The 26,812-nt window shown below is 37.7% G+C and overlaps 1 protein-coding gene across 2 annotated transcripts in view; it reads left to right on the plus strand.

Annotated features, from left to right (window-relative positions):
• TUBGCP6 (tubulin gamma complex associated protein 6) overlaps positions 1-26,607 on the plus strand; it is a 29,553-nt gene extending 2,946 nt beyond the window's left edge. For both annotated transcript variants that reach the window (XM_037889012.2, XM_037889013.1), the window contains 24 exons: positions 1,086-1,249; positions 5,445-5,655; positions 6,201-6,374; positions 7,112-7,233; positions 7,788-7,863; positions 9,070-9,179; positions 11,235-11,326; positions 11,428-11,567; positions 12,480-12,629; positions 13,274-13,355; positions 13,448-13,536; positions 14,036-14,151; positions 16,290-16,428; positions 16,521-16,637; positions 16,883-18,272; positions 18,807-18,862; positions 18,947-19,136; positions 19,406-19,574; positions 20,497-20,638; positions 22,185-22,379; positions 22,714-22,846; positions 23,083-23,296; positions 24,500-24,699; positions 26,128-26,607. In XM_037889012.2, coding sequence (XP_037744940.1) covers positions 1,086-1,249; positions 5,445-5,655; positions 6,201-6,374; positions 7,112-7,233; positions 7,788-7,863; positions 9,070-9,179; positions 11,235-11,326; positions 11,428-11,567; positions 12,480-12,629; positions 13,274-13,355; positions 13,448-13,536; positions 14,036-14,151; positions 16,290-16,428; positions 16,521-16,637; positions 16,883-18,272; positions 18,807-18,862; positions 18,947-19,136; positions 19,406-19,574; positions 20,497-20,638; positions 22,185-22,379; positions 22,714-22,846; positions 23,083-23,296; positions 24,500-24,699; positions 26,128-26,219 — 4,563 coding nt within the window. In that variant the 3' untranslated portion in view covers positions 26,220-26,607. The remainder of the gene's footprint in view (positions 1-1,085; positions 1,250-5,444; positions 5,656-6,200; positions 6,375-7,111; positions 7,234-7,787; positions 7,864-9,069; positions 9,180-11,234; positions 11,327-11,427; positions 11,568-12,479; positions 12,630-13,273; positions 13,356-13,447; positions 13,537-14,035; positions 14,152-16,289; positions 16,429-16,520; positions 16,638-16,882; positions 18,273-18,806; positions 18,863-18,946; positions 19,137-19,405; positions 19,575-20,496; positions 20,639-22,184; positions 22,380-22,713; positions 22,847-23,082; positions 23,297-24,499; positions 24,700-26,127) is intronic.
• The last annotated feature ends 205 nt before the right edge of the window (positions 26,608-26,812 follow it).

The raw sequence follows: 26,812 nt of genomic DNA on the forward strand, positions 1-26,812 counted from the left end.
AATCCGCTGGTGGGCTGCGAGACAGTTTGTTTACATTTGCGGGAAGCGGCAAGGGCTTCAGGGACGTGCTGACTGCCGCTTCCCACAGCTCCCATTGGTCGGGAACAGCGAACCATGGCCACTGGGAGCTGCGGGCGGCTGTGCAAATGTAAACAAACTGTCTTGTGGACCACCAGCGGATTACCCTGAAGGGGCCGCAGGTTGCCCACCACTGGGGTAGCAGGTTGTTGCCTGAATCTGTAGCCCTATACACGGTAATTGCAGATTCAGCTTTCATTAGGGTTTATGACAGGAACATGGAAGGAAGGCTGGCATGCTTAAAGGAGCTGCATGCCACTTTACCTGTAGCTGTGGGTGCACGTTGTAGTTAAAGGGGTGAGTCAGATCCTGGGTCAAGGAAGCAACTCTTTTTCTTTACATGCCTGTACCCCTTCTCTCAAGTTGGAAAACACTGTATTAAATGTTCTTAGGAGCAATCTGCGTCCAATCAATTTGACCTATTACACAGACTTGGGGTATTACACTGCGCACCAAGCTCCCAACAAAGTCAGTGGAGTTCCATGGTTGGGATGTTTAGAGGCCCTGATCCTGCAAACCCGTGCCTGATTTTATGCACATGAGTAGTCCTAGTGAAAACAATGGAACTGGTCATGGACACTTTAATCACATGCATAAGAATTTGTGGGATCAGGGCCTTATTATAAGTCACTTATTTTGTGAAAAAGAAAAACAAAACAGGTTTATTGTTCTGGAGCATTATGTATTATTAGACATCTAGTTTCTGAACTGATGTTATATTCAGAGTAAAATATTTCCGCGTCTAATACTAACATTGTTAATATTTTAGTTTGATTATTCCATTGGCTACCAAAAAAAAAGGCTTGTCAGAAATTGAAGTGGATTTTATTGTTTTTGTTACAAATAGCAAAGTTTCGGTTTGTATAAATAATAAAGCCTGAGTACTTAAAATGAGTATCTTTGATTAATTGTTAAAGTGAGGCCAACAATTAAATGGCATTAGCGTAATATTCCTCAATAAATGTTGCATATATGTGTACAGTTTGAACTCTCATGGTTATTTACAGGTTCCTCAAAGTATAGATCAATCAGAAGATGAGGGATTCCAGTCAGCATCCAATCTGACTCCTGATTCACAATCAGAACCCAGCATGACTCCAGACATAGACCTCTGGGATGCCGTACTTACTTATGGACCCAGCAAACGAAGATGCTGGGAAAGAATTGGATGGTATGTGTCTGATGTTAAGATGAAAAAGAATTGTATGCTTATGTATGGTTTGTACGTATTTTAGTTGGAAGTGACCTTAATTAGAATAAACAAGCTAGGAATATACCATCTGATTTGGAACGTGGAGTTCAATATCTTGAGGCTCCGAAGCTTATTTCTGTTCCCTCCGAGCTATGTTTTTGCCAGATAACAGTGTAGTGCTCTATGGCATTTTTCAAGCAGCGGGACAGTTTTCCTTGCTGCCATTTAGATTTTGAGTTTTTAGTGGCATGGACTGTGTCTTCATATGTGTGTGACCGAGACTAGCACATAGTGGGTGCTATCGTAATAGAAATCAATAACACTTTAGGTCGAGGGAGTATTTCTCATTTTATGAACAGCCATTCTTGTTCTAAGGGGGGAGGGGATTTGCATATGTTAATACAAGTAATTGGAGCTTATAGGATCACATTTCCTCTTCAAGGCAATTAACAAACATTAACCACAAGTTAGACAAAGTGTCCTCGTTTTGCTGATGGGGAAACTGCAACATTTTCAGGGCTATGGAGGAAGCTGGTAACTCCAGTCCAGTGTTCATTCTGTTTGTGAACAGTTGACACAAATAATCTATCAATAGGAACTCTTGACATGTATATAATCCCCTTCACCCTATTGACTCATTTCAACCAATAAAATGGCATCTTGCAAATTAACAGTAGCATGCTAATTAACAGTTTTAGTTGATTGGTTATGATGGTTGTCATTTTGTCAAATGACAGCATTTAAGAATGACTTGAGCTTTAACATGGCCTTGACTACCCAGTAACAATTATTAATGGTTGATATTTTTAATTTAGCTAATTTCAACCTATTTTCTTCAAATGGAGCCTTTGCACAAGGTTTTAATATGAATTATATGGAAAATGTTAAGAGCCTGTTTTGTTCCATTATTCAGATCATTTGGGTGAAGAAAAAGACAGGGAATGCTGAATTTCAAAAAATGATTATTTTTAAAATATTTGCGCAAGGGAATATAAGGAAGTACTTAATCCAGAAATTGATCTAGAATATTCACTTGTCCTGTGAAAAGCAATTATGCCAAGTCTTGAAACAAAATTCATTAATTACACTGGATAATAGACTAAACATTAGCTGGAATTACGTATCAGTACATCCATAATAACTATGTACCCACCGAACCGCTGTGCTGTGGTGGCATTCACAAAATTATGTAGTCTGGAGGGAGTATTGGTTAGAATGGTAAATATAGGTTTCCTTCTTGCATGAATAAGTAAAAACTTATTCTTTTAAACTTTAAACACTTTAAAAAGGTGTATGTGTCATTTCCTAAATAAGAGCAAATGCTTATTTTGAGGTCATGTCCAAATAATACTTTTGGATGTCTATCTAAAGAAGAATTGGTGAGACAGCATTAATCATTTTTCCTTCCAAAGGGTGCATCATATTGTGAAAGGTCTAGGTTTCAGTATGTTATGTTTTCAACACGGGTAATGTGCACTTTTAAATTTAGGCAAAACATCAGTGATGTCTTAGCACATGTGTATGAACATGTAAGCTGAACCGAGGTGTGAGCTTGCATATAGGAGGAAGTGGTTGCAGAGGCACTTAGGAAAATGAAAAAAGAAGAAAAGATTTGGGCAGGTGAAGTACCAGTGCATGTGATGAAGTCATTGGGAAGGGAAGGCATTAAGTATCTTAAAGTTTGTTCAGTTATATTCTTAAGAAAGAGAAAATGCCAGATGAATGGCATAGAAGATTAGTAGTGCCTATTTTTAAATATACAGGAGATATTACACTATATGCTAATTATCACCCAGTTAAGCTGACATCACATGTTCTAAAAGTATGAGTGAAGATAATTGAAAAGTGTCTGCATGGAGTAGTTGAGATTTGGAAGGGACAGTATGGCTTCATGCCTAGAAGGAGCAGAACTGATGCCATATTTGCACTACAAATCCTCATGGAAGAGTTCAGAGAAAAGAGATGGCAATTGGGTATGGTCTTTGTGGACCCATAGAAGGTGTATGATCATGTACCATGAGAACTGTTTTGGATTTTGTAATGGAGAGGTGTCCCAGAATGGTATGTCCATCTTATCGAAGATATGTACGATGGAGTGACTACCATAGTCAAAACTAAATGGGGCTATGTTAGAGAATTTCCTGTAAATATTGGCCTACATCAGGGATCAGCACTGATCCTCTTTTTGTTTGCAGTTATCATGGATGTGGAAAGTGAGAATATACAAAGAACTGCTTTGGAAAATGCTGTTCATTGGTGACCTAGTGATATGTGCAGAAGATTGTGAGATCCTGCAAGTCAATTTTGAATAGTAGCAACGTAGTTTTGAGCAGGCAGGACTTAAAGTGAACATTGGTTAGACTGTGGCTATGATAACTGAGGGAGAAGGACTCTCCATAAAGGAAATCACAGGCAGAAAGCTTAGAAGAGTGAAATAGTTTAAATACTAGGATCAGTGGTTGCAGATGATGGTGTCCTCTTGAGTGATATCCAGCATAATATTAAAGCTGTGTGATGCAAATGGCAGGAGCAGATCCCAGTTCTCTGTGACAAAACGATGCCAGTAAAGTTAAAAGATAGACTGTATAAAACTGTAATTCGACACATGTTAATGTATGGAACAGAGACTTGATCAGTCGCAAGAAATCAATATGCTTAGAGCCCTTCGCGGATACAAAATTTGTATCTGCATTCGATCCGCAATCTGCAAAAATGATCTGTGGATAAAAAGTGGATATCTGCAAATTTGCAGGGTTCTAAATAGGCTCTTCACCGTGGAAATGAAGATGTTGACAGAAGCGTGGATGCTCCATGATAGAAAGTGAAATGAGGTTGTAAAGGACCTAAGGCAGGATGCTCCAATGGAACACAAGTTGAGGGAGGCAAGGCTCTGTTGGTATGGGCATATCAGTGGAGACTAGAGAGTTCTGTCATCAGCAGAGCTCTTGCAATTGTTGTGGATGGAAGATGACCAAGGGGGAGACAAAGACTCAGTATGTGGACCAGATATCAGCAGAGTACAGTGAGCCCAATCTGTACAAGAGCCTGGCATACAGTCATGAGTTTTGAAAGAAGGCTATAAAAGTTGCTGACCCCGAATAGGCAAGTGGAATGAGAGGAGGAGGAGAAGTGCCATTTTCACTCATATGTTTTGTTTTAACCCAGTAGTTCTCAACCTATGGTCTGCAGATCCCTAGGGGTCTGCAGACGATGTCTAGGATTTCCAAAGGGGTTTGTACCTCCATCTGAAATTTTTTTAGAGAACTGCAAATGAAAAAAGGTTGAGAACCACTGTTTTAAAACCACTTATAAGTTTGCCCAGGATCTTTGTAAGAAAGTATCCATTCCAACTCCAGTTCTAAATTGTGCACAGATATGAAAGACATAATTAAAAGATGCATCCTAGAATACTGGAAAAATCTAGTTCCTTTGCTGTATAAGATATGCTGACTTGTGAATGAACTTGTGCTTAAGTGTTGTGGGGCCAGGTCATGTGTGATTGTTTTCTAATGGCTTCTCAGTGCCATTTAGCAATAGTGATTTTTATAATTAAGTTATTACTGGGAGCTGTGGGTAATATATGAACAGTATTTTGAATATTTTGTTTCTGTGTTTAGATTTCAGATTCTTTTATGCAGGGACATGCCTTTCTGTTTGTTCTGTAAATTCTCTAGAACACATCTGGTGCCATAAAAATTACCGTAATTAAGAATGGGTTGGTAGTGGAGAGATTTTTAGGTTGTAGTTCAAAATTGGCTTTTGGCAGTTGCCTAGCATTTTTAACACTTGCGCTGCAGAACTTCACTTACTATTTTAACAAAAGTTATTTGTAACTTCAGCAGTTAATTTGTGTAGGTAATTTTGTGTAAGCAGTGGTAGTCTTCTTCCCTTCCTCTTTGGGAACCCACCCTGGTCTTTTCACTCTTCCTGTCAGGAGCTGGTGCAGACAGGATCTTGGGGTCAAATACATCTATCGCTTTCTTCAAGAATGCCATTTCCTGCATGCTTTTGACAGTTGTCCACACAGCCTCCTTATGCAAATGTTGCATTGTAGATAATCTACGAGGGTAAAACATTTTTAATGACTGTGTAAAGTTCTGAAATGTCTTTATTTTAAAGGAAAGCAGTTGATTTATTCTTGGTTTTTATTGTTTTTGTATTTTTTCTGACACAGCCCACCTGGTAAAAAAGAGGAACCATATCTTACTGAAGCTGGAAGAGAAGCTTTTGACAATTTTTATAGGCTTCGAGAAGGGGAATTAGAACTATTTAGCAATACCATTCTCCAGCTTCCACAGCTTGTGCTAATGAAAGAATTTGAACTGGTTAAAGATGTTTTGAATGTCCTTATTGGTGTGGTATCTGCTACATTTTCACTTAATCAGGTATGAAAAACTTTTCTGAGAATGATCATGTTCAGTCACATCAGATTTCATGATTTTTGGTAGAGATTTTTGCAAGAGAAATAATTTTTTTGCATTTGAAGTTTTGTGATTCCTATTAGTATATCTTAAAATAATCAGAGAACTCTTTTACTGCAGTTTAAATGTCCAAAACAGTCTCCAGAGATCTGTACAAGAAAACATGTGAGGAAGTAAATTAATGGATTCCACGAATGCCTTAAAGTGATTAAAATAATGTATAGAGAACTGTTTGGTTAAAAGATTAAGTAACAAGAATTTTTATATACACTTTAATATAATTATGATTTAATTTTCCTCCTAAAATTGTGCTACCTTTTATATCTGTTAATCTTTTTGTCTCAGGTATTTAACTCCAGTCACCATAATAAACTGTAACTCTGTGTGCCATTATTTTATGGGGGTTTTGTTTTCAGGCAGTTTGGGGTGACGTTGTGTAATTATATAGCACTGAATATATAGTTCTGAAATAACTAACTGGTACTGTCTCCCTTTCTGCATGATTCTAGGCTGCTCAGACATTTGTGATAAAGCAGGGGATATATGTATCTGGAACATCACCTGAGAGCATGAACAATCTCCTGTCAGAAGTTGCTGAATATGGAACATATTACACACGATTGAGTCGCTTCTCTCTTCAGCCAGTCTTAGACTCCTTGTACAACAAAGGGCTTGTATTTCAGGTAATGTACTTGAATGGTGCTAGCCTGCTCAATAGTGTGTTTATTGTTTCTTTAGAGGAATGATCTTGACATGCTGTTTTATTGGGAAGTAAAGGGTGACTGTTTCTCAAGTTCTGCAGTATTGCTAAATATTTGATTAGTAAATATATTAAAAATATAATAGCTCTTTTTTGTAAGTGTAAATGCACTTCACAGTGTAAAAGAAATAAAATGAGGGAAACAGTCCACTTTAATACCTTTTATTAGATCATGTCAGTTTGAAATTGCTTACTGCTTCCTTGTAGATATTAGTTCTCCAAATGTGACTTGGATTAAGCAATGCGCTTAATCTTCTGTGCATGGTGAGGTGTAATTAATTTTGTTGCTGTCAAATAAGTATTCTTTTGTAACCAGAGGGGCAAAGGGAATCTTCTTTGTTTGTAATACCCTATTAAAATTAGGTCATTTTTATTTTCATAGTTGCGATACATTCTCTTTTTAAATACTCAGTGTAATTCACATTAATGTTAATAGGTGTTGTCCATATGCATGAAAAGGAAAAAATCCTGTTATCTTTCAAATACACAACTTTTCTTGTCTTGCCATTGAAACTGGACTTTTTTTTTTTTAAGATAACGTACCCAAATTAGAATGCAGTAAATGTGTTTTAACGTTAATGTACTGTAATCAGTGTGAACATAAACTGAGCACTAACAGTTTTAAAAGCAGGGTGTTGTCAATGTTTTTTCTTCTACTAGGCATTTACAAGTGGATTGAGGAAGTACCTTCAGTATTACCGAGCATGTGTTTTGTCAACACCTCCCACTTTAAGCCTTCTAACAATCAGTTTTCTCTTCAGAAAATTAGGGCGACAGTTAAGGTAATATTATAATATTAAAGCATTGTAGGACTGAAAAAATGAACACTAAAAAGACACTACTAGAGAACCCTTCCTATTCAGTCTCTGGTGTTCATTTCGTAATATTTTCACAGAAAAAAATCTTTAAATTCCAGAGGCTGATGGTAGTAATACTACCTAGCTCTAATAGTCGTCTTCATCAGTAGATCTCAAAGCACTTTACAGATAAGCTCCTATTATATCTCCCCACTTTTTACAGATGGGGAAATTGTGGCACAAGGAGGTGAAGTGAGTAAGGATATAAGGACTGATAGACTAGATAACTTTAGTATAGATAGTTAGACCTAGAGTCCTGGCCAAATTCCAACTTGAGTCACCATCTGCTTATCTAAATACTTTCCATAGCTTGAATTGGAGAAATGTTCTCCACCTCCCCTCCCTACACCTGTTATAGTTTGATGCTGCAAAATGATAGCCTCATGCCACCCAAGTGTGGCACATTTCATTGATCACTGTAAATGCCCTGGGATACTTCTGTCTGAAAGATGTTACATAAATGTAATTTTTTTGTTTAGGTATTTAGCTGAGCTCTGTGGCATAGGAACAACTGTACTGGGGATCAGCAGAGGTGCTGGTGCTTCATTTCCTACGGTGATTATTGATCTTTTTTGGAAACCTATTGTTTTAGTTTTAATATCAGTATATCCGCTTCAAATAAATTGAGTAGGATTTTTTTAAATGTTCAGTGTTGCCCTCTGCTCCCAATGAAGTCAATGGGAGTTTTAGCAAAGAGCACTATTAGATCAGTGCTGAATGCTTTTGAAAATTCCACGTAAGTGTTGCATTAAATGAGAGAGAGAGAATTCATATACTGATTATAAATTGTTAAATTAATGTTGGATGTCTGTCACTGTTCTGCAAGTGGGTATACAATAGAAACACTTTTATAATATAACACACACAATTTTAAGTATTTTTCTGTTGTATTAACAAAATAATCCAAGCATTAAAAGCAATGCTGAACAGAAGACAGCCTGCTACAATCCTTCCTATTTAGCTTTGCCCCTCTGAAAAGTTTCAGTGAATAGATAAGACCTGAAGGTGAACATACGGGCTCAGGCAGACCAAAGAGGAAATGTGAACTTCAGCGTCTGTGGCTTTCCAATGAGAATGCCTTGCCAGCCCCAAATATTTAAATATTGGGACTTTGCCTTAGTGGTTTCAATGGATGAGGTAAAGCTCAAAAAAGGTGGACCCTAAGATATTGAGGACCCAAATTAGAGTTCAAAACCAACCCCTTTAATTGTCCCTGGAAACTGGTTGGAACGTAGTGCAGTCTATCAAGCACTGGTGTAATATGCTGTATCCTTGAAACTCTGCTATGTATGTGGGCTGTTTACACTATTGAAGTTTCTGTGGTAAAGAGGTACGGCCCCACATAGAGTATTGCAGAAATTCAGTATATAGAGGTGGTAAATGCAGGGACAATAGTGGTAAGGTGTACATCTGGTAGGTAAGATTACAATCTCGTATTCAAGTAAAGATGAGAAAAGTACTCATGGCTACAGTTGCTATCTGGGTATCCAGAAGCAATCCAGGATCCAGAAAGAATCCTGAAGATTCCAATAAAACTTTGTCAGTTGAAGGGGCATATGTCACCTCTACCGTTTCCTCTGGTTGTTATTGACCCATCCCACCAATATCGTTTCAGTTTTATCCAGACTGAGCCATGACCAAATTGTCTCTGTCTAATAAATAGATGTAAAGATGTGTATATTATGAATCTTTTTTTTACTAATAGTACGATGGATTTTACTGTTTTGAAATGTAGTTGTTTATCTTTTTTTTTTCTTCCAGGGAGTAAGATTGCTTTCATACTTGTACAAAGAGGCTCTCAATAACTGTAGTAATGAACATTACCCAGTTCTTCTGTCATTGTTAAAAACCAGCTGTGAACCATATACCAGGTGGGTTGCAGACTATTTGTTTTATAATTGTGCTTAGCAATGACTGTAATAATAACCTACTGGTTTTCCATTTGGGCATTTTTAATGTAATAACCACTTTGAAGAAGTGGATAACTAGGCTGGTTTAGTTTATAAAGGGCAGACCATTAGCTTGAAGATTTTCAGAGTGGATGTGAATTATTTTTAATGATTTAAGCTGTGGTTCGGCTCTGAAAAGTGACTGCAAAAATGGCATTGCGTGGGTCCATATTTGCTTTCCAATGACTTCCCTAGCAAAATCTTTTTTCTTTTTTTTAACAAATAAAAGGATATTTTTTTTCCTAACTGCCAATCCAGCAAATTCACTCAGGGGTCTGAGACTCAACCAGGGTTCAGTTTCTTTCCTTCTTGTACATCATCACCACCAGTAATAAATATCCTGCAGCTGATATTTAATTACACACAAAACCAGGAGAGATCCCACCTCACTCTCTCATACCTGTGTTGGCTTTTCAATGTTAATAGAAGTTCAAAAGTAGTAAAAACATCTTTTATATCACTAACATAAGCATAGCTGTTGAGTAAGAAGTTATCTTTAATAGAGTCCCTGGGATGTACCAGTTTTTTTAATCAATATCCACACAACTTTGGAAATTGCTTATCTACTTCTATAGCAATGCTAAGGAGTGTATAAAATATTAGACATTTTTAGGAACTACAATAGTAATTAAAAAAAATCAATAATAATGTGGCAGGTATAATAAAATGAAACAGGACAAAACAAACCCATCAAGATATTCTGAACTGAAGACTCCACCCACCGCCACCTTTTCCCTATGTTCAGTTCCCAGTCAAATTTTGGGCCTCAGACCTTCTCAGCTGTAAACCTGTTGAAATACTTAATTGTGGCTTCAGTTCTGCAACTTATACCTTGACAGACCGTTGAGTCTTCATTGTGTTTATTGCAGGAGTAGGACAGTAAAGTTATAAGTACATGCATAAAAATTTGCAGGATTAAGGCCTAAATGTGTTTGTAACAAGTCACTATGAGAACATCAATTGTTTAAGCAATAATGGTTGCTATAGAGGTCATTTCCTGCCAGCTAATGTCTGTCTTGAGGATGTTAACCCTGTCATTAATTCATTAACTTCCAGGAAATGTACCACCTGGAAGTTGTTGTTGCTGTTATAAATCATAAAAATATAAGGATATTAACACACAAGGCCTTATTTTTAATTAGGTTAAAGTTGAACTGCGGTTGCTATGGATACATTTTTCTGTTTACAGTACCAGTCTGTTCCTAGGCATTAGACCTTTACAGTAACCAGTCGAAAAGAAGGACTGGGCTGATGCTACTATGGGACCCTGAGTTTCAGTATCTGTAATTTATGATAATTTTGTTTCCTCTGTGCATATAGGGAGGATAACCTTTGATTCACACTGGGGTCAAGAGAGTGTTATCATAAATATATGAAAAAAGGAATATTTTCTCCCAAAATGATAGTTCACGTTTCTCCAGATATATGAAAAGCTGCTCAAGCTCAAAGGAAAAGTTGTCTGAATTTGTGTCCTAGAGTTCTATAGCCTCTCTTCTCCTTCTAAACAAGTTGCATCTAATTAAAATTCTTTCTTCCTGCCCCCTTCCCCATAAAATGTATTCTATCATTATGACAGTGCAAAGGTTTTTATGTATGTCCAGATCAGTAAAAAAGATTGTTACTGGAATTAGAATGATTTTAAACTAAATGTTTGCAGTTAAGATTCTCTAAAAAAGATGCTTCTTATGCCAAAAATGAGATTTTATATTTTTTGGGAGTTAACTGTCGATGTGATTATGCTTAACTTTTATATTTATCCTCAACATGACTTGAAGATTTACCTTTTTGTCATGACTTTGACAAATATGCTGCTGATACAATATTTGCGGCGTGTGCATGCATGCGCACATGTGCATCCATACTGATTGAGATATATATGTGTCAAAGAAAATAATCTATTATGTGTATTGGTTCAAATAAAATAATTTTAGAAAGGAAAGAGGGACTTAACTCCGTTGTATAATCTTTATTTTTTAGGTTTATCTATGATTGGGTGTACAGTGGTGTATTCAGGGATGTTTATGGTGAATTCATGATTCAAGTGAATGAGGATTATCTTAGCTTCAGAGGTACAGTACATAGATGTAGAACTTCTAGTTTGTTCAGTTTGCATTCTTGTTATCTTTATTAAGTACAATATACTTTGATCTTTCTTGTCTTTGATCTATAGATAAACATTACTGGACCCATGGATATATTTTGATTTCAAAAGAAGTAGAAGATTGCGTCCCTGTGTTTCTGAAGCATATTGCCAATGATGTATACATTTGTGGGAAAACCATAAACTTACTGAAATTGTGTTGTCCCAGGGCAAGTACTTGCTTGGTTCTTTCATGTTGCACTACAAAAACAAATTCTTAGCATATGTTGACTGGTTCTGTGGCAAGTAAATTTAAATTTATGCTTTTATTGATAAGTGGCCCTGCCAAGGATGGATGTTGAAGAATGTTATTTAGCTGTTTACATTCAAGTATTCATGACCTCAATATTCCAGTGTAACACAGATCTTGATAGCTAATTGACAAACTATGAATGTGCAGAAGCAAGTTTAAAGTACCCTTTGTACAACTTTAGGTTTCATATTTTCCTTTGTGTAAACCCTGAATGTTTTAGGCCTCCAAGCAATTGTTCTCCAACACCCAGACAACACTGACCAAAGCAGGTGGCCTCCTCTCCCTAAAGACCTGAGTTTAGCCAATCTGGAGATCATACCTTCCCCTCCTATCATTTTGGCTTTTTTTGCTGCACACTTATTCAGACACACTGTAATAGTTCCACTGTACACATATTTTGCAAAACAGATCTGTTTGTGGTAGGAAGAATGCTTGAAATAATAAATTTAAAGTTCCCTTTAATTTATACTTTGATCTTTTCATCTGATTTCTAAGATCTTGTCTTTATAAACCTTTCAGGTCTCAGTCACAGGGTGTAGAAACATGATCCTGTTATATCAGTTCCATTTTCATATCTGGATGTATGTGTTGTACCTAAAGGCAAGCAGTGGCCGTTATCGGACACGTAATGCCATAAGCTATTCAAGAAAGTAATATATGATTTAAAATAGATGTTTAAACATCTGCAGAATGGCTCAGAACAAGACTCCTCATAGGAAGTATCTCAAACAGTTGATATATGCATATACAATCATAAAGCCTGATTAGTCATTTAAATTCACAGGCTTTTTTTCCCACTATTTAACTGTATAATATTTCTTATTTGTAGCATTACATATGCTGGTCAGATATCCCTGTTCCTCGGATTTCTGTTATTTTTTCCCTTGAGGAGCTGAAAGAGATTGAGAGAGACTGTGCAGTATATGTGGGTCGAATGGAAAGAATTGCCCGTTACAGTTCTATTAGCAAGGAAGAAAAGGTAAATGAATATTAAAGAAGAAATAATTTTATATAATTAGTATATTTAAAGAGAGCTCAGATTTCTCATTTGATTGTATATGTAAAAGTACTGACATTCATGACTATAGTCTTCCTGTGGTGGTCTGCTTGCCTGGTATTGCTATCTCAGGGGAAAAAAAGACTAACATAATTGCTTTTAGTTTTGTTTAACTGGCATGTCATTATTGTTGACATTTTCATGATTTTTGGAAATAATTTTGGAGGATGTTCCGCCAGGAATTTGTTGCATCTGCTTTAATCTATTAGGGAAAGGTAATCAAGACCCAACTAGTACACTGTCAGAGTCTAACTTGTTTATTAACTAATCAGATTGTTCCATTTGTCAAGTCCTTTAAATAATTTGCATGGCTAATTTATTTTAGTAGAACTTCATTACTGTGAGCAGATCATTGTGTTAATAAATTTTAGTATAACCTTAGATTCTACGTTCAGTGATTTGCCTAATTAGGTGTCCCATTTATTAAGTGGGTATAAATCCTGGAAGCCAGCTATCTGAGGACATTATTGCTATGTGTACATGGAATGAAAGCGTGCACTTTAAATTGCAACACTATCTCTTCATGTCTGAAAAGCATAATAAAACTATATATATTTATCTCCTAGGATTTGCGCATGGAGATTGCAAAACAGGAGTTGATTGTTCATGCTCGAGAAACAGCTAGTAAAGTACTAAAAGCCATTAATGGTAAGTTTCAGTGGGGTTTTCATCTAGTGAATTTTTTCTCTGTTTTTTCAGTATGTTGATGTAAAGTAACAGTATTTTCAATTTAAATACAGATCAACAAATATCAGAAAGAATGACTTTGGATGCAAGGAAACGGGAACAGTTTCAGAAATTAAAAGAACAGTTTGCAAAAGATCAAGAGGTATTTCTGTGGCTTGATTGCATTGAGAATTATATTACTTGCTAAAGAAAAACAAAGAAATTACAGTTTTACAGTGAAACATCAATTATTATGAAATCTAATCTTAGGAACGACCAGTTATACAAACCATTTTTCCTGAAGGAAGGGAAAAATCCCTACGCAATAGTGATGTCTATGAAGAAAAAGGCAACATCCCTTCACGTTCCGATGTTTTCAGTGCATTGGAAATCACCTTGCAGTGGTTTGAAGGATAAGAAGAAAGTAATGCAGTGCACCATACTACAGTTTATGCACAGTACCTACAGTAATTTTGAAATGTTCAATGTTATGACCTCCTCAATCCCCAATTAGTTTATAAAATAAGGGGTTTACTACACATTCTGAAATCGCTCAAACACCTAATGATATATAGTTTTAAAAGCTCTTTAAAATGTGTACATCTGTTTGACTGGGTTGGTGTTGAGAGTGATTTTTTTAAGAGTTCTAAATGTTTATGTAGCGTCGACTTACGATGAAACAGGAGGAGATTGATGATGATTTCAGCTATGCCCGAGAGCTCAGGGAGAGAGAGAAAAGACTGAAAGCCTTAGAAGAGGAACTGGAAAAAAAGGCAAGGTAATGTATAAAGAGACAATATTTGTGGTTAGTCTCCCAAAGGTTTCAGATCACATTTTCCCATAAGGTCTGGTTTTAAAAAACAATTAAAATATTGCTCTTCATTTTGGAATCCTATCAATGCTCTAGAGAACAGACAGTCTACACCAATGACATCCAGACTGGTTTTTGTCATAATCATGGCTTTAGAAAAACTTTAACAACAAAATTTGTGATCAAAAGCTGCCCACACAGCAAAAGAATCGGATGTGTCAGATCAGATTAAAAACCGGTATGGGGGAATTAACATAGACTTTTTTTTTTGCTTTACTGCTAATGTTAAATGTGGGTTACGATACTTTCCTCTGAGTCTACATGGACCGCGATATTACTTCAGTGGGGCTCTACTTGGGCCTAGTGTCCACCAAAGTGGATCTAATTGTATGGTCAGAGCCACAGTTTATACACTGGTGAATGCTATTCGATGTTATTTGGACTATGAATAGCTGTCAGAGGTTAAGGGCTGCATTTTAATCTAAAAGGGCTGCATTTTAATCATTTAATCAGGCACACATTGATGGTGTCTGAGTATGTAAGGTGAAATGTATATCTCAGTCAGATCCTTTTAATTTGATAAATAATCAGCACTCAGATGCAGGTCAGGTATTTCTTGGTAGTTAGTCATTAGCAGGGATCGAGCCTTGGGCTTCACCACATACCTTCAAAATCTCCAGCTGGAAGTGGTGGATTCTCCGTCTCTTGATGTCTTCAGCTCAAGACTCGATGCCTTTGTGGAAGATATGTGTTAGCCAAACACAAGGTACATGGCTCAAAACTGGGTAACTGGTTTAAGGGCCTGTTATATATAGGAGGTCAGACTAGATGATCGCTCCAGGACATACTGTAGCCAGGAGTCATTACTGCTCCCTTTAACCATCAAAAGGACAAATAAAAGATATTTATGTGATTAAAAATTAAATTGATGAGAACAGTGCCATGGGTGTGGTGTGGTGTGCTATTTTTAATTGTTTTTCCTTATCAGATAGACTTAAACAGTAATGAGCAGGAAACAAACACTTTTTCAGTGTTAAAATCGGTTCTAATTAAGGCTGCATGTCTGTCACAGAGGTCATGGAAGTCATGGATTCCATGACTTTTCATGACTTCCGTGACTTTTGCAGCGGCTGGTGTGGCTGGCTCAGGGGTTTCCCGAGCACGCGGGCAGCCTCTGGGCCAGCATCAGCAGCAGTTTGTGTGTGGGAGGGGGCTCAGGGCTGGGTCAGAGGCTTGGGGCATCGGGCGGCACTTACCCCCGGGGTGGAGGGCAGGGGCTTCTCGGAAGCAGCTGGCATGTCCCTGCAGCTCCTAGGCAGAGGGCCAGCTTGCAGGCACCGCCTCCACAGCTCTCGTTGGCTGCAGTTCCCGGCCAATGGGAGCTGCAGAGCCAGAGCTCGTGGCGGGGGCAGCGCATGGAGCCCCCTGGCCTTCCCTCCCCCTAGGAGCTGCAGGGACATGCTGGATGCTTCTGGGGAGCTGCGCGGAGCCGGGTAGGGAGCCTGCCAGCCCCTCCAACCCCGCCCCTCACCCCAGTAGGGGTCTTGGGCCATGCGCTGCCACCTGGTTCCACAGCACCAGCGGGGGTCCTGGGCCTCCCAAGTTTTAGTCAGGGGTATATAGTACAAGTCATGGACAGGTCACGGGCTGTGAATTTTTGTTTACTGCCTGTGACCTGTCCATGACTTTTACTAAAAATGCCTGTGACTAAAACGCAGCCTTAATTATAATTGATATAAGTTCTGCATAGTAATTATAGCTATTACAAGCTTTGACATTACTTATCAATATATACAGCTAATTGTAATTTTTCTTTGTTTTCTATCATACATTTAAGCACATTTGTTATGAAAAATTAGTCTCCTAATAACATGGTTCTACAAAAACTTATCGACAAAAAATACCATCCTATTTTCATTACATTTTCTCAACTGGCTTCTGTACTGTGGATGAAACCTCTGGTTTTTAATTTTAAAAATATATAATCTGAGAGATCTATCATTTCCTTGCTCTTCTACACCAGCATATGGTCTCAATGTACAGAGTGCAAGATGAAAAATAAGCAGGTGGAGTGTCTGTAATATAGTATCTTTACTCTCCTTCAGGCAAGAAATAATTGACCATTATAGCAAACTTTCTGATGATGCAGCCCGTAGGGAGCAAAGAGCTTTATGGAAAATCCAGCGGCACAAACTGGAAACAGCCCGTCTCAACTTTCTGTTAGAAGATCAAAAACATATTGAGGTATCTTTTAAATTTTTAAAAGAAATATCATTTGTAGCATTTTAACATTTGATATATTAAAAGCTTTTTGGTTTTGCTATTTTGATTTTTAGGAGATGCTTGAAAAACTTCCTAATGGGAAGTACAGGAGGAAATTAGACATTATTCCGCATAAGCAATGCCAAACAGTTTCACTTATGGACGCAGCTGTAGAAGAACCAAGCTCTCAGGTTAGTTTTTTTTCTTACAGAAGCATTGCATGACAATTCCAAGTTTTCTAATGTGAATTTTGTAAATGTTTGATCACTAAACAGAAGAGTCACCATGGCAGAAATGTGAATGAGTATTACAGTATTGTGGTGCTGGCAATAAAAGGGCAGGACTGGAAGTAAAATCTTGTTGTGGAAAAATAGTTTAAAATACATACAAACTGTATGTAAATAGCTGAAGAATGCAATAATTATTTGTGTTTTAGGTATCTTCTGTGGAACCTGTGCATTCTGACAATAATGTTGTCAGAGGTGATTCTGAATCTGGACTGAAGAGTGTTACTTCTGCTGAAAAACCATTGGCTTTGTCCCGGCCAGTAAATACTCATATTAATCAACATCCTGAGCAAGATGCAGCAGGAACTGAATCTCAATTACTAAGTACAGAACAAACATGGGATCCATCGCAGAGTGCTAATTCTCTGCCTGAATCCAGTCTAAATATTGAGGATTTCCTACCAGAATCACAGGAAAAACAACCTGCTGCCGTTGGCTCTTTACTAGACGAAGCATTTCAAAATATTAGCTCAGAACTTCCTGAAACTACTCAAATAAGTGAAAGTCAGCCTCTTTTGATAGAAGCACTGCAAGGAGAAGGTAATACACAGTTACATCAGCAAAGTGAATATGATTTTAATACAATTCTCAGGCCAGCTGCTGTTTCACAAGGACATGGCAGAGTTGGAGAAAATGTGTTGGTGGACAGTAGGAGACTTCAGTGGAATATTCATGGACATGTATCGAATGCCAGCTTTAATGTAGGGGAATATGTGCCTCATGCAGAGACTTCCCAGTCACATTCAAATCCTTATGGACATTCTTCAGATTCGCACATAAAGATTGGGGAATATACCTCTGAAGTTGAATCTAGTCGGCCTCGCTGGAATATTCATGGGCATATTTCTGCAGCTCATATTAAAATTGGGGAATACACATCGGAGGTCGAGTCCTCAAGGCCCAGATGGAATGTTCATGGACATGCCTCAGAAGCCAACATTAAGATTGGTGAGTATGTGTCAAACATAGAGCCTACAAGGCCTCGGTGGAACATCCATGGTCATGCATCTGATGCCAATATCAAGATTGGAGAGAACGTGTCTGAGCCTGTACCATCTAGAGCTCGGTGGAACATCCATGGCCATGCATCTGATGCCAATATCAAGATTGGGGAAAATGTGTCTGAGGTTCTACCATCCAGACCTCGGTGGAATATCCATGGACATGCTTCACAATCACACATTAAAATGGGAGAGCTAGTTTCAGATACTGAACTTTCAAAACCTCGTTGGAGCCCTTTTGGTCATGCATCTCAGTCAAACATTAAAATAGGGGAGTGGTCTCCATCCACAGAAAGTGATCCAATACCTCATAATAAAACCATCTCTGGTCACACATCAGACTCTACAGTTCAGATATTTCAGTGCAATGGAGAGTTTTCTCCCTCTGTTGAAAGTAAGAGAGACAATAAATCATCAGAAGGCAAGGAAGAGGTCTTACCCCAATCACAGTCCTCAGACAGTGTTCCAGTCCTTTCAGATTCTAATATTGAAGGTGAAAAGCAAGAAAACATCACAGAAGAGAGAGAGAAACAAGAAGGTGAGAATAAGACAATCAAACTGTATTCAGTTGATCAGTAGTTTTTTAGGACCTTATAAAAATTACTATCAAGTGTGTTTGTTCTATCTGGATACTTATATGAGTTAATTCATTGAGTATATGGCTAAACACTATTAGAATGTAGAGGTGAGAATTTGCATGTAGTCTTGTCTCCTGTATGAAAAGGGTGAAATATTTGTTAAAATTTTCCACTGGTTTGAAACTTTGCAGACCACTTATAATTCTAGTGTGGTTTTAAATAGCTACTTTGCACTCTGAAATTGAAGAATGTTCTGACAGTATTTTAAATATATTAACGCTAATAGTGTCACAGTGTAATATATAGAAGCATGTGAAGCTAAAGTTCCCTGTTTTTCAAGTGCAGTGTAATGGTGGTTTTGTTACAGATTTTGCATTCTTTTGGAATTATGATCAGGTCTGAGATACGATCCAGTGACTATAGGCAGTCAGCTGTATTTTGTATGTTCATGGGTTGTTTTTTTTCTGATACTGTTTCAATTTGTGTTATTACAGTAATTGCAAAAGATGTCAGCAAAGATCTCCCTCCAGAGCTTCCTCAGGGTTCACAGGTAAGGAACACATCATTTCTGCATGGGATTTATGAGAAGATCGGCTCTGAGAGAAGGTGTTAGTTATTGTCTGCATTTTCTTAGACAGAGGAACCTGAAAAATCGATTGCCCTGTCTGTTACACCTCAAGAAACTTTACTTTCTGAGGCATGTGCTTCTGAGACTAAAGAGAAGGAAGATGATGATGATACGTGGAGGAAAGAACAAGCTTATCTGAAAGCCTTATCAGACCAGTATTGCCTTGAAAAGTACCAAGACAGCTATGATTTAATGTGTGAGTAGAACTCTTGAAATGGTAGTTCAGCAAGAATATGTAATGATCTTGAGTGAGAAATCAGGATTTTAGCATAAGGAAAAGTTCTTAGATGATCTTTATCATCAAAATTATTAAGTACAGGAGCAAAACTATTTTTCTTTGCATAAAAATCTGAAGTCTACGGTAGCATGTTTTTTACTTTTCTAATCTGGAATGACTTTCAGGAGATTAATTGAAATAGCTTAAGTATAACAGCATCCAATTTTTATATGTGTTCTTCAATTTAGCAGAGTTGCCAGTTTCCCATCTCTTGCATCATGTGATACCCAGGTCATACACTTTCCCAGTGGATCCTTTGGTACAGTCAGCAACAGATGAAACAGCTGTACAACTAAGTGAGCTTTTATCTTTGCCAGTGCTAATGAAACACTCTATTACTGCTCCACTCGTGTCTCAGTAAGTATTAATTAGGAATAACAAATCCACTTTTATTAACTCAGTTATTTTTTCTTTGCTGGTTATTTTCCCTTGAGACAGAGCTGCACGAAAATCTACTTACTACTTCTTCGAGTGCTGGTCCGGTCCCTATGTGTATTCCACACATGTGTACACATGCATGCCATGTGCCTGAGTCTGGAAGTTCTTCAAAGCAGTGTCCATTGACTCACACATGCGCATTAGCTTCCCTCATGTTCCTGACCAAGGGTATAATAGGTGGTGCGGGTTGATGCCTCTCCAGTTCCTTCTTAACACTGCATGGCTTTGGTTGGAATTGTGTCCTTCAGTGTATAACCTGTAAACTAAACTAGACATAAAACCAATTTACAATGAGTTTAGTTTACAAGTATAGGGTATAGGATAATTTCCTCCCGCCCCTGCCTTTGGGGAAAGTCTTCCCCAGTCTCGGGACTATCCCAGAGTTCCAGGGTTCAAGAATAGCATCTCCTGCCCTCTCTCCTTCTCTGTCAGTGACTAGCATCAAAGGTGCCTGTATTGCCTGGGTGAAGTACACATCTCTGCAAAGATACAGACATGACACTTGCTTAACCAGTCTGGATCCCACCAGATGAAAGCTTCATAAAGGGAGGTTACTGCTAATGTGTTTTCGTATGATCCATGTAGTGTCAGTCTTCAGATATGCTAGCAATTCCAATCAAACTATAGTTCTCAGTAGTGGTAGGTTTTAGTTCTGTGTCATCCTGCATACTATCTGTATATAAGGTTTCTCCCATTTTCTTTTGTATATGTGAATGTCATGCAAGCTTGTACATTATGCTAGATACTGAAATGTTAATTTGATAGTAATATCCATGACTGCATTTTAATAGCAAGGAAAGAATTGTTCTTAAGAGTGATTGTCACTTCATGTTTTTATTAGTGTTTCCCTTGTGAACAAAGCGATAGTCGATTACTACTTTGTGGAACTGAACATAGAGAAGCATTTTGAAGCACTAAGACATTTTTTGTTAATGGAAGATGGAGAGTTTGCTCAGTCACTTAGTGACCTACTATTTGAGAAGGTATTTGCTGGCTTATTTTATAACTCTGGTATTTGGTCATTTGTAATAGGCATGATGTCTGTGAACCTCTAATATCTCATACAGTGATATTAAGGACTGTTCCCAGCGTTGACATAGGTAGCTAAAAAAACCAATATGAGTAAGGGTGGTAGAGAGGTGTGGGTTAAAATCCTGTCTGCTATTTTTCCCCTTACCCATTTTGTATCCCCTTGTGCCAAGGCAGCAAATTCTGTAACAAAGAGGCCCTGCTGAGGCCTTAATGACTGTGGGCCAAAATGCACCCTCTCTTAGAAATGCCCATGAGAGGGGCTACACGAGGCCCAAGAAACTCTGTAAGAGCAGTATATTTGGCTGATATTCTCCCTGAGGAATGGGGTGGTGGGATTTGGCAGACTGCAGAGGATGTCAGGTGTATGACCTCTAAACTAAGCAGAACTTGGAGATCTTCAGGGAAGAAAACCCCCTGTCCTGTGAAAGGCTAGATTGTTTGCACTATTGCTCTGGCCCCTGCTGCCTAATGGCAGCACAGCTGGAGGACACTGTTGCCACTGGTTGAGTCCCACCACTCCCCTCCATCACTCTGCAGGGGCCCGTGCTGTGAAAAGTTGGTCTACACTCCCACTTCAAAAATCCCACACTGCACTGTTGAAGGAGAATTAGGGAGGAGAATGTTGGAATCTGCTGCAGAGGTGGCACTTATATGCCCTATTTCTGTGTCCCTGGATGAGCTTCACCTGAGTAAGGTCACAGGAAGGATGGTTTGAGCTTATGTCTAGCTATCAGGACATGCATGGGCACAGGATAGTTAACACCGACTCTCTAGAACCTGAGAGCATTTTGGTCACGATCGAGAAAAGTACTTTAGCACATGCTTAACTTTGAGCATATGTGAGAAGTCCTGCTGAAGTCAGTGGGGCTGCTTGTGCTTAAATGTTTTGAGTCCGAGTCTTACGCTCAGTACTGTCATTTTAATAGTTGCAAGGGGATCAGGATAACATAAATGAAATGTTTAAAACGACATGATTTTTGTTGTTGTTCTTTATTCATTTCGAGACTTGACACCTGCAATTCTGAATTTGCTATGTACTTCTATTTTATATTTTCCATAACAGCAGTTAAGTCTTTATATTTGTATTTTGAAAAGTGAATTAGTAAGTTCTCATTTGGATTTTCAACGAATATATTAATTTCATTAGTAAACATATGTCGGAAAACACATTAAAATTGCTTTAAAGTGCTAAAGGTGAAAATTCAGAGGTTTATTTCACAGTATTAATTTTGATTCTGTCACATTAATATGTTAATTAGGTTGTTCTGACGTTGATCATCATGGTGCTGAGCCAAAAGACTAAGGGCAAAAATTTCAAAAGCAACCAAGTCCCATTTTCAAAAATGAATAAAACACTTGTGGCTAAGCCACTTTTGAAAATGGGACTTAGGCTCCTAGGTCATTTAGGTGCTTTTGAAAAATTTACCTTAAAGCAAGAACATGACTTGTATGTCTCTAAAAATTGTGTGCAATTAATTAAGATTTCTTTTTTTCAAGCTTGGTTCAGGGCAAACTCCTGGTGAACTTCTGAATCCACTGGTTCTCAATTCTATCTTAAATAAAGCATTACAGTATAGCCTTCACGGAGACACCCAGCTTGCTTCCAATCTTTCTTTTGCACTCAAGTACCTTCCAGAAATGTTCAAACCCAATGCTCCTGATGCTCTGAACTGCTTGGAGCTAAGGTACAAGGTAAGAAAGCATATAGAAAAGATTGTTTGAAAGTTTTATACTTTGCTCTTATACCATAATCATTTGAGCATCCATGTTTCTTGTTCTTTGATGTATAGTAATTGATGATTTACTACCTCCTAGAGGAAAAGAGTCAAAAAATTAGGCTAATCTAAGTGAATTCATAGGGTTCACGCATCCTGGTCATTCTATAATGCCATTTATAAATTCATTCAGTTATGTTTCAGCAGCCTGTAGTACCTGTGACTGAAAGGGTTGTGAAATATTCTGAAATGATCAAATATGACATGGACAGGTAACATTAATGGCACTTGGTTTTATATATATATTTTAGGTTGATTGGCCTCTGAACATTGTCATTACCGAGAGCTGCATGAATAAATACAACAAGATCTTCTCCTTTTTGCTGCAGTTGAAGCACATGGTGTGGACTCTCAAGGATATTTGGTTCCACTTAAAACGTACTGGTAAGATAAATTAGAAAAGGTACTGCATAAAAATATGTTTAGCTCCATGTGCCAGACAATAGATTGTAAACATACCATTTAAAACAGGTACTTTGGTCCTTAAAAGTCAAAATTTATTCAAGGAAACTTGTTTGGAATTTGCGACAGGTTTCTGCTAATAGTTTTGTCAAACCATGATTTTTATGGGAACAGTCTCTACAGTGTCAACAATAATATCTTTCTGTTTTTATTTTCAGCATTAGTGAGTCGTGCATCAAATTCTGTTCAATTTCGACAGCTTCAGCTATATAAACATGAAATGCAGCACTTTGTTAAAGTTATTCAAGGTTACATTGCTAACCAAATATTGCATGTAACATGGTGTGAATTTGGAAACAAACTATCTTCTGTAGGAAACCTGGAAGAAATTCACAGAACACATGCAGAATACCTCAACAAAGCAATTTTCAGGTAAGCAAAGCAGAGAAACACTTGAAGTCAACTGAGCTGTTTCAGCTTACTCCAGCAGAGGATTTTGCCCACTCTTTTGTGTAAATATGGTATATAGCGCGCACACAGTCTGAGTGTGTGAACGTATGTGTACATGTGCATGCGTATGTGTATATATGTATACACATAAAATGACTTCAACAAACATACACAGTAGTAATTATACCAAAAAAAAATTGTAAAAACTTCGCATAGGTATAACAGAAGCATCCAGAATATTAGTGCTGTGATGAAAAGGAAGTTCATGATTTGTAATTAATACCTACTACTTAGGGAAATGAGTGTTGTCTGTCTGAATAAGTAGTATGTACAAATAATCCAAATTCAAGAATTGCACAAGGGCTGTCTCTATACATTGTTTATACTTTTAATACTTATGCAGAGCTAATTTCAGGCTGCAGGATCATACCTTGGCAGAGCAGTTGTCATCTGATGTACCCAAATATTGTCTCTTAAGAAAGACCACCACCAGGGTTCATGAATAGTGGAAGTAGTACTACTTGGTTTACGAATCAGAGGCTGCTAACACTTTGAGTCTCATACACTACAGTTGTTACTAACACCAAGCTGTAGAGGCCCTGAGATGTTGTGTAGAGAGCAAAGAGGAGAGTAATAGGATAAGGAGAATGGAGTTGACAGGTAAGTAGATATGGGAGTGGTGGGATAAGAAAGGAAGGAATAGAGAGAAAAAGAAGAGGTCAGAAATGACAAGGGACGAAGATGGCGAACAGGAGGAGTAGATACAAGAAAAGGCAAAAAGAGTGTGTCCCACTAGAAGTGGCATCTCTTGTTAGTTACAGACAAGAACAGGTGCATCCAGAAAAACCAGTTCAGGCATTGGGAAGTGGCAGAAATGATGACATATGCTTAATTACCTGGGCAAAGTTAAGAAGAACCAGAACATGATACTTAAAATTTAATCCCACCACCGTAAAAGTAAAGGGCAAGTGTCTGGATTGAGCTCTTCATATGTAAATGTCAGCAACCTTGAAGAGTAGGTAAATCATACTGGACTCAAGAGTTACATAAATTCACTCCTGTAGGGTCCCCATGTTTTGTTTTGAAATGATTAGAGAGGGAACCCAAAGGATTCTCTCTGCCTTCTAACCGCTCAAATAAACAATGTCTCTTTAGTTTTTTAAAGTCTGTTTTTTTTTTTGCTAGAGGACTATTGACTGAGAAGGCCACCCCTGTGATGAACATTATTCACAGCATCTTCAGTCTCATTTTGAAGTTCCGCAGCCAGTTAATCTCTCAGTCATGGAACTTTGATGCTGGCGAGCAAATGGCTGTTCATCCCAACTTTGGTTTGATGCAACAATCTTATAATACTTTCAAATATTACTCTCACTTCTTATTCAAAGGTAGGAACTGGTATACGTTATTGGGCTAATTTATATTGCCTCAGTCAACTAACACCTGAAAAACCCATCAGTTCTTGCAGTTGTCTCTGATAGTACAGCCTAAAATCAGGAGAAATATTGAACTCATTTTGCTTAGTGCATTACTTCTGGGAAAGCTAATCTCTCCATGTCCACTAAAACGTAAAGCATCAGAAGTCTGAATTTCTTGGCATGTGTCCCAGAGCTGACAATAAGTATCACATTGGTGGTTTACGGGGAGTAAATCCATGGTAAATAATTGCTTCTTAGGCTGATATATCTTATATTTACCATTTATCTGCAATGTAGTCTTTGAAACCGTATGACAGACAAAAGTATCTAAAATGGCAACACACAAAAAGTTCTTTGAACTGTATTTTACATCTTCCTACAAATCAAATACTACTTCTTACTGTGAGATTGAATTTCCTGGCTCCTGCAAGGGGTTAAGAGACTAAGGCCCACAGTCTGCTCACCCACTGCAAGATGTAGTTAAATCTAGTGCTACAGGCAAGAACTTTGCCACTGTGCAGATTTCTTGCCATGTAGTTCATGTTCTTTTTCACAATAGAATTCCTCGCGGCTGTCACCTCAGCTTGCAGGGTGTGTAAGTTAGAGAGACCCTATCTAATATCCAAAGGAAGTGCCACTTTTTTCTTTAAATATCAGTCTCTCACAAAGGGTGTGATCCAAAGCCTACTGAAGCCAGTGGAGAGTCTCCTGTTGATTTGAGTGGGCTTTGGATACTCTAATCCTGTATATTCTACACCTTTCTTTCTTTCTTGCATGCTGTTACTGCTTGCTAATCCCCTTGGTGTATGAGATGTTTATGAAGCCAGGGCAATTTTTCTTTCTTTGATTTAAGGCCATACATTGGAAAGATCTCTTCTTTATTGTGAATGATAGTTAACATTAGTAAGTTTATTATTCAATTTATAGTTAAGATTTTCAATCATCCCAGGTGTTTGTCTCATGGTCCCTTCTGTAACAGTGGTCTTGGCATAAGAAAACTAGCAGAGCTGCTTTCTTTTACAGAGGTCAGGCAGCTCAGTAGTGCCTGCCCATTGGTTAATATGATGTTATGGGAACCTAAAATTGTCCTTTTTAAAATAGTTTGGATAAAGTGTACTTGTAATTAGAAGAATAAAATTCCATTTATATGCACACTGTCTAGGATTGACACTTCTATTCCTTGCCTTGCATCTGATTTGTTGTACAGACAGTGAATGAGAGTACTTTGTAATTCCACAAATAGAGGCAGGGGCTCTTTTATACAATATTAACTGATTTGTTTCCATCTACATCAGACATCTCCAATAGGCTTTTTCCATGATAGTATTTGTACATTTAATCAACAGATAGACTTGTTAGAGGTTTAAATTAAGATTTGTGTATTTGCTTTTCCTACAGTGGTAACCAAACTTGTAAATAGGGGATACCAACCTCACCTGGAGGACTTCCTGCTGCGAATCAACTTTAACAACTACTACAAAGATAATTGAGCTCTAGTATAGCGTAAGGAATACTGGTAGCATGGTAAAGAAAATACAGCTACAGCTTTATGCTTACTATTTATGGAAATTGATGCTAATAACAGAGGCTTATCTTAAGAAATAATCCATTGTTCAAAATAACTTTGAAGAGGTTCCACACAGCACTTAGAATATGATGCCATTTAGAATCTGTACAAATCACTGCTTCATCAGTACATTGAGAATTGATCCCATAATTACAGATATAGGGAAGAATGGGGCCTTTTGTTATCATGGAAAGGGCATACGTGTAAATCGGTTAATGTATAGTATACATTTTTCCTTTCAGTGTTGTGAATTGATGTTCAATGTAAATATATGTTTGTGAAATAAATAAACAAAAAGATATGTTTTAAAACTTCTTGGTGTTCAGTATGCTCAAATTTGGTCCATTTAATTTATTTAAAAACTGACGCACATTCTCAGTCTAAATCACATTTACATTTACTGTTCTGTAATTATTTCTACAAGGCTGCTAGTCACAAGGAATGAATAATATGGCTGAAATACGACATTTTGAGTACATCTTCTCAGCTGCTGGAAAGTGAGACTGGATTTGGAAT

The sequence above is a fragment of the Chelonia mydas genome, chromosome 1 (genome assembly GCF_015237465.2).
Source record: "Chelonia mydas isolate rCheMyd1 chromosome 1, rCheMyd1.pri.v2, whole genome shotgun sequence".
In the NCBI taxonomy this organism is placed as follows: Eukaryota; Metazoa; Chordata; order Testudines; family Cheloniidae; genus Chelonia; species Chelonia mydas.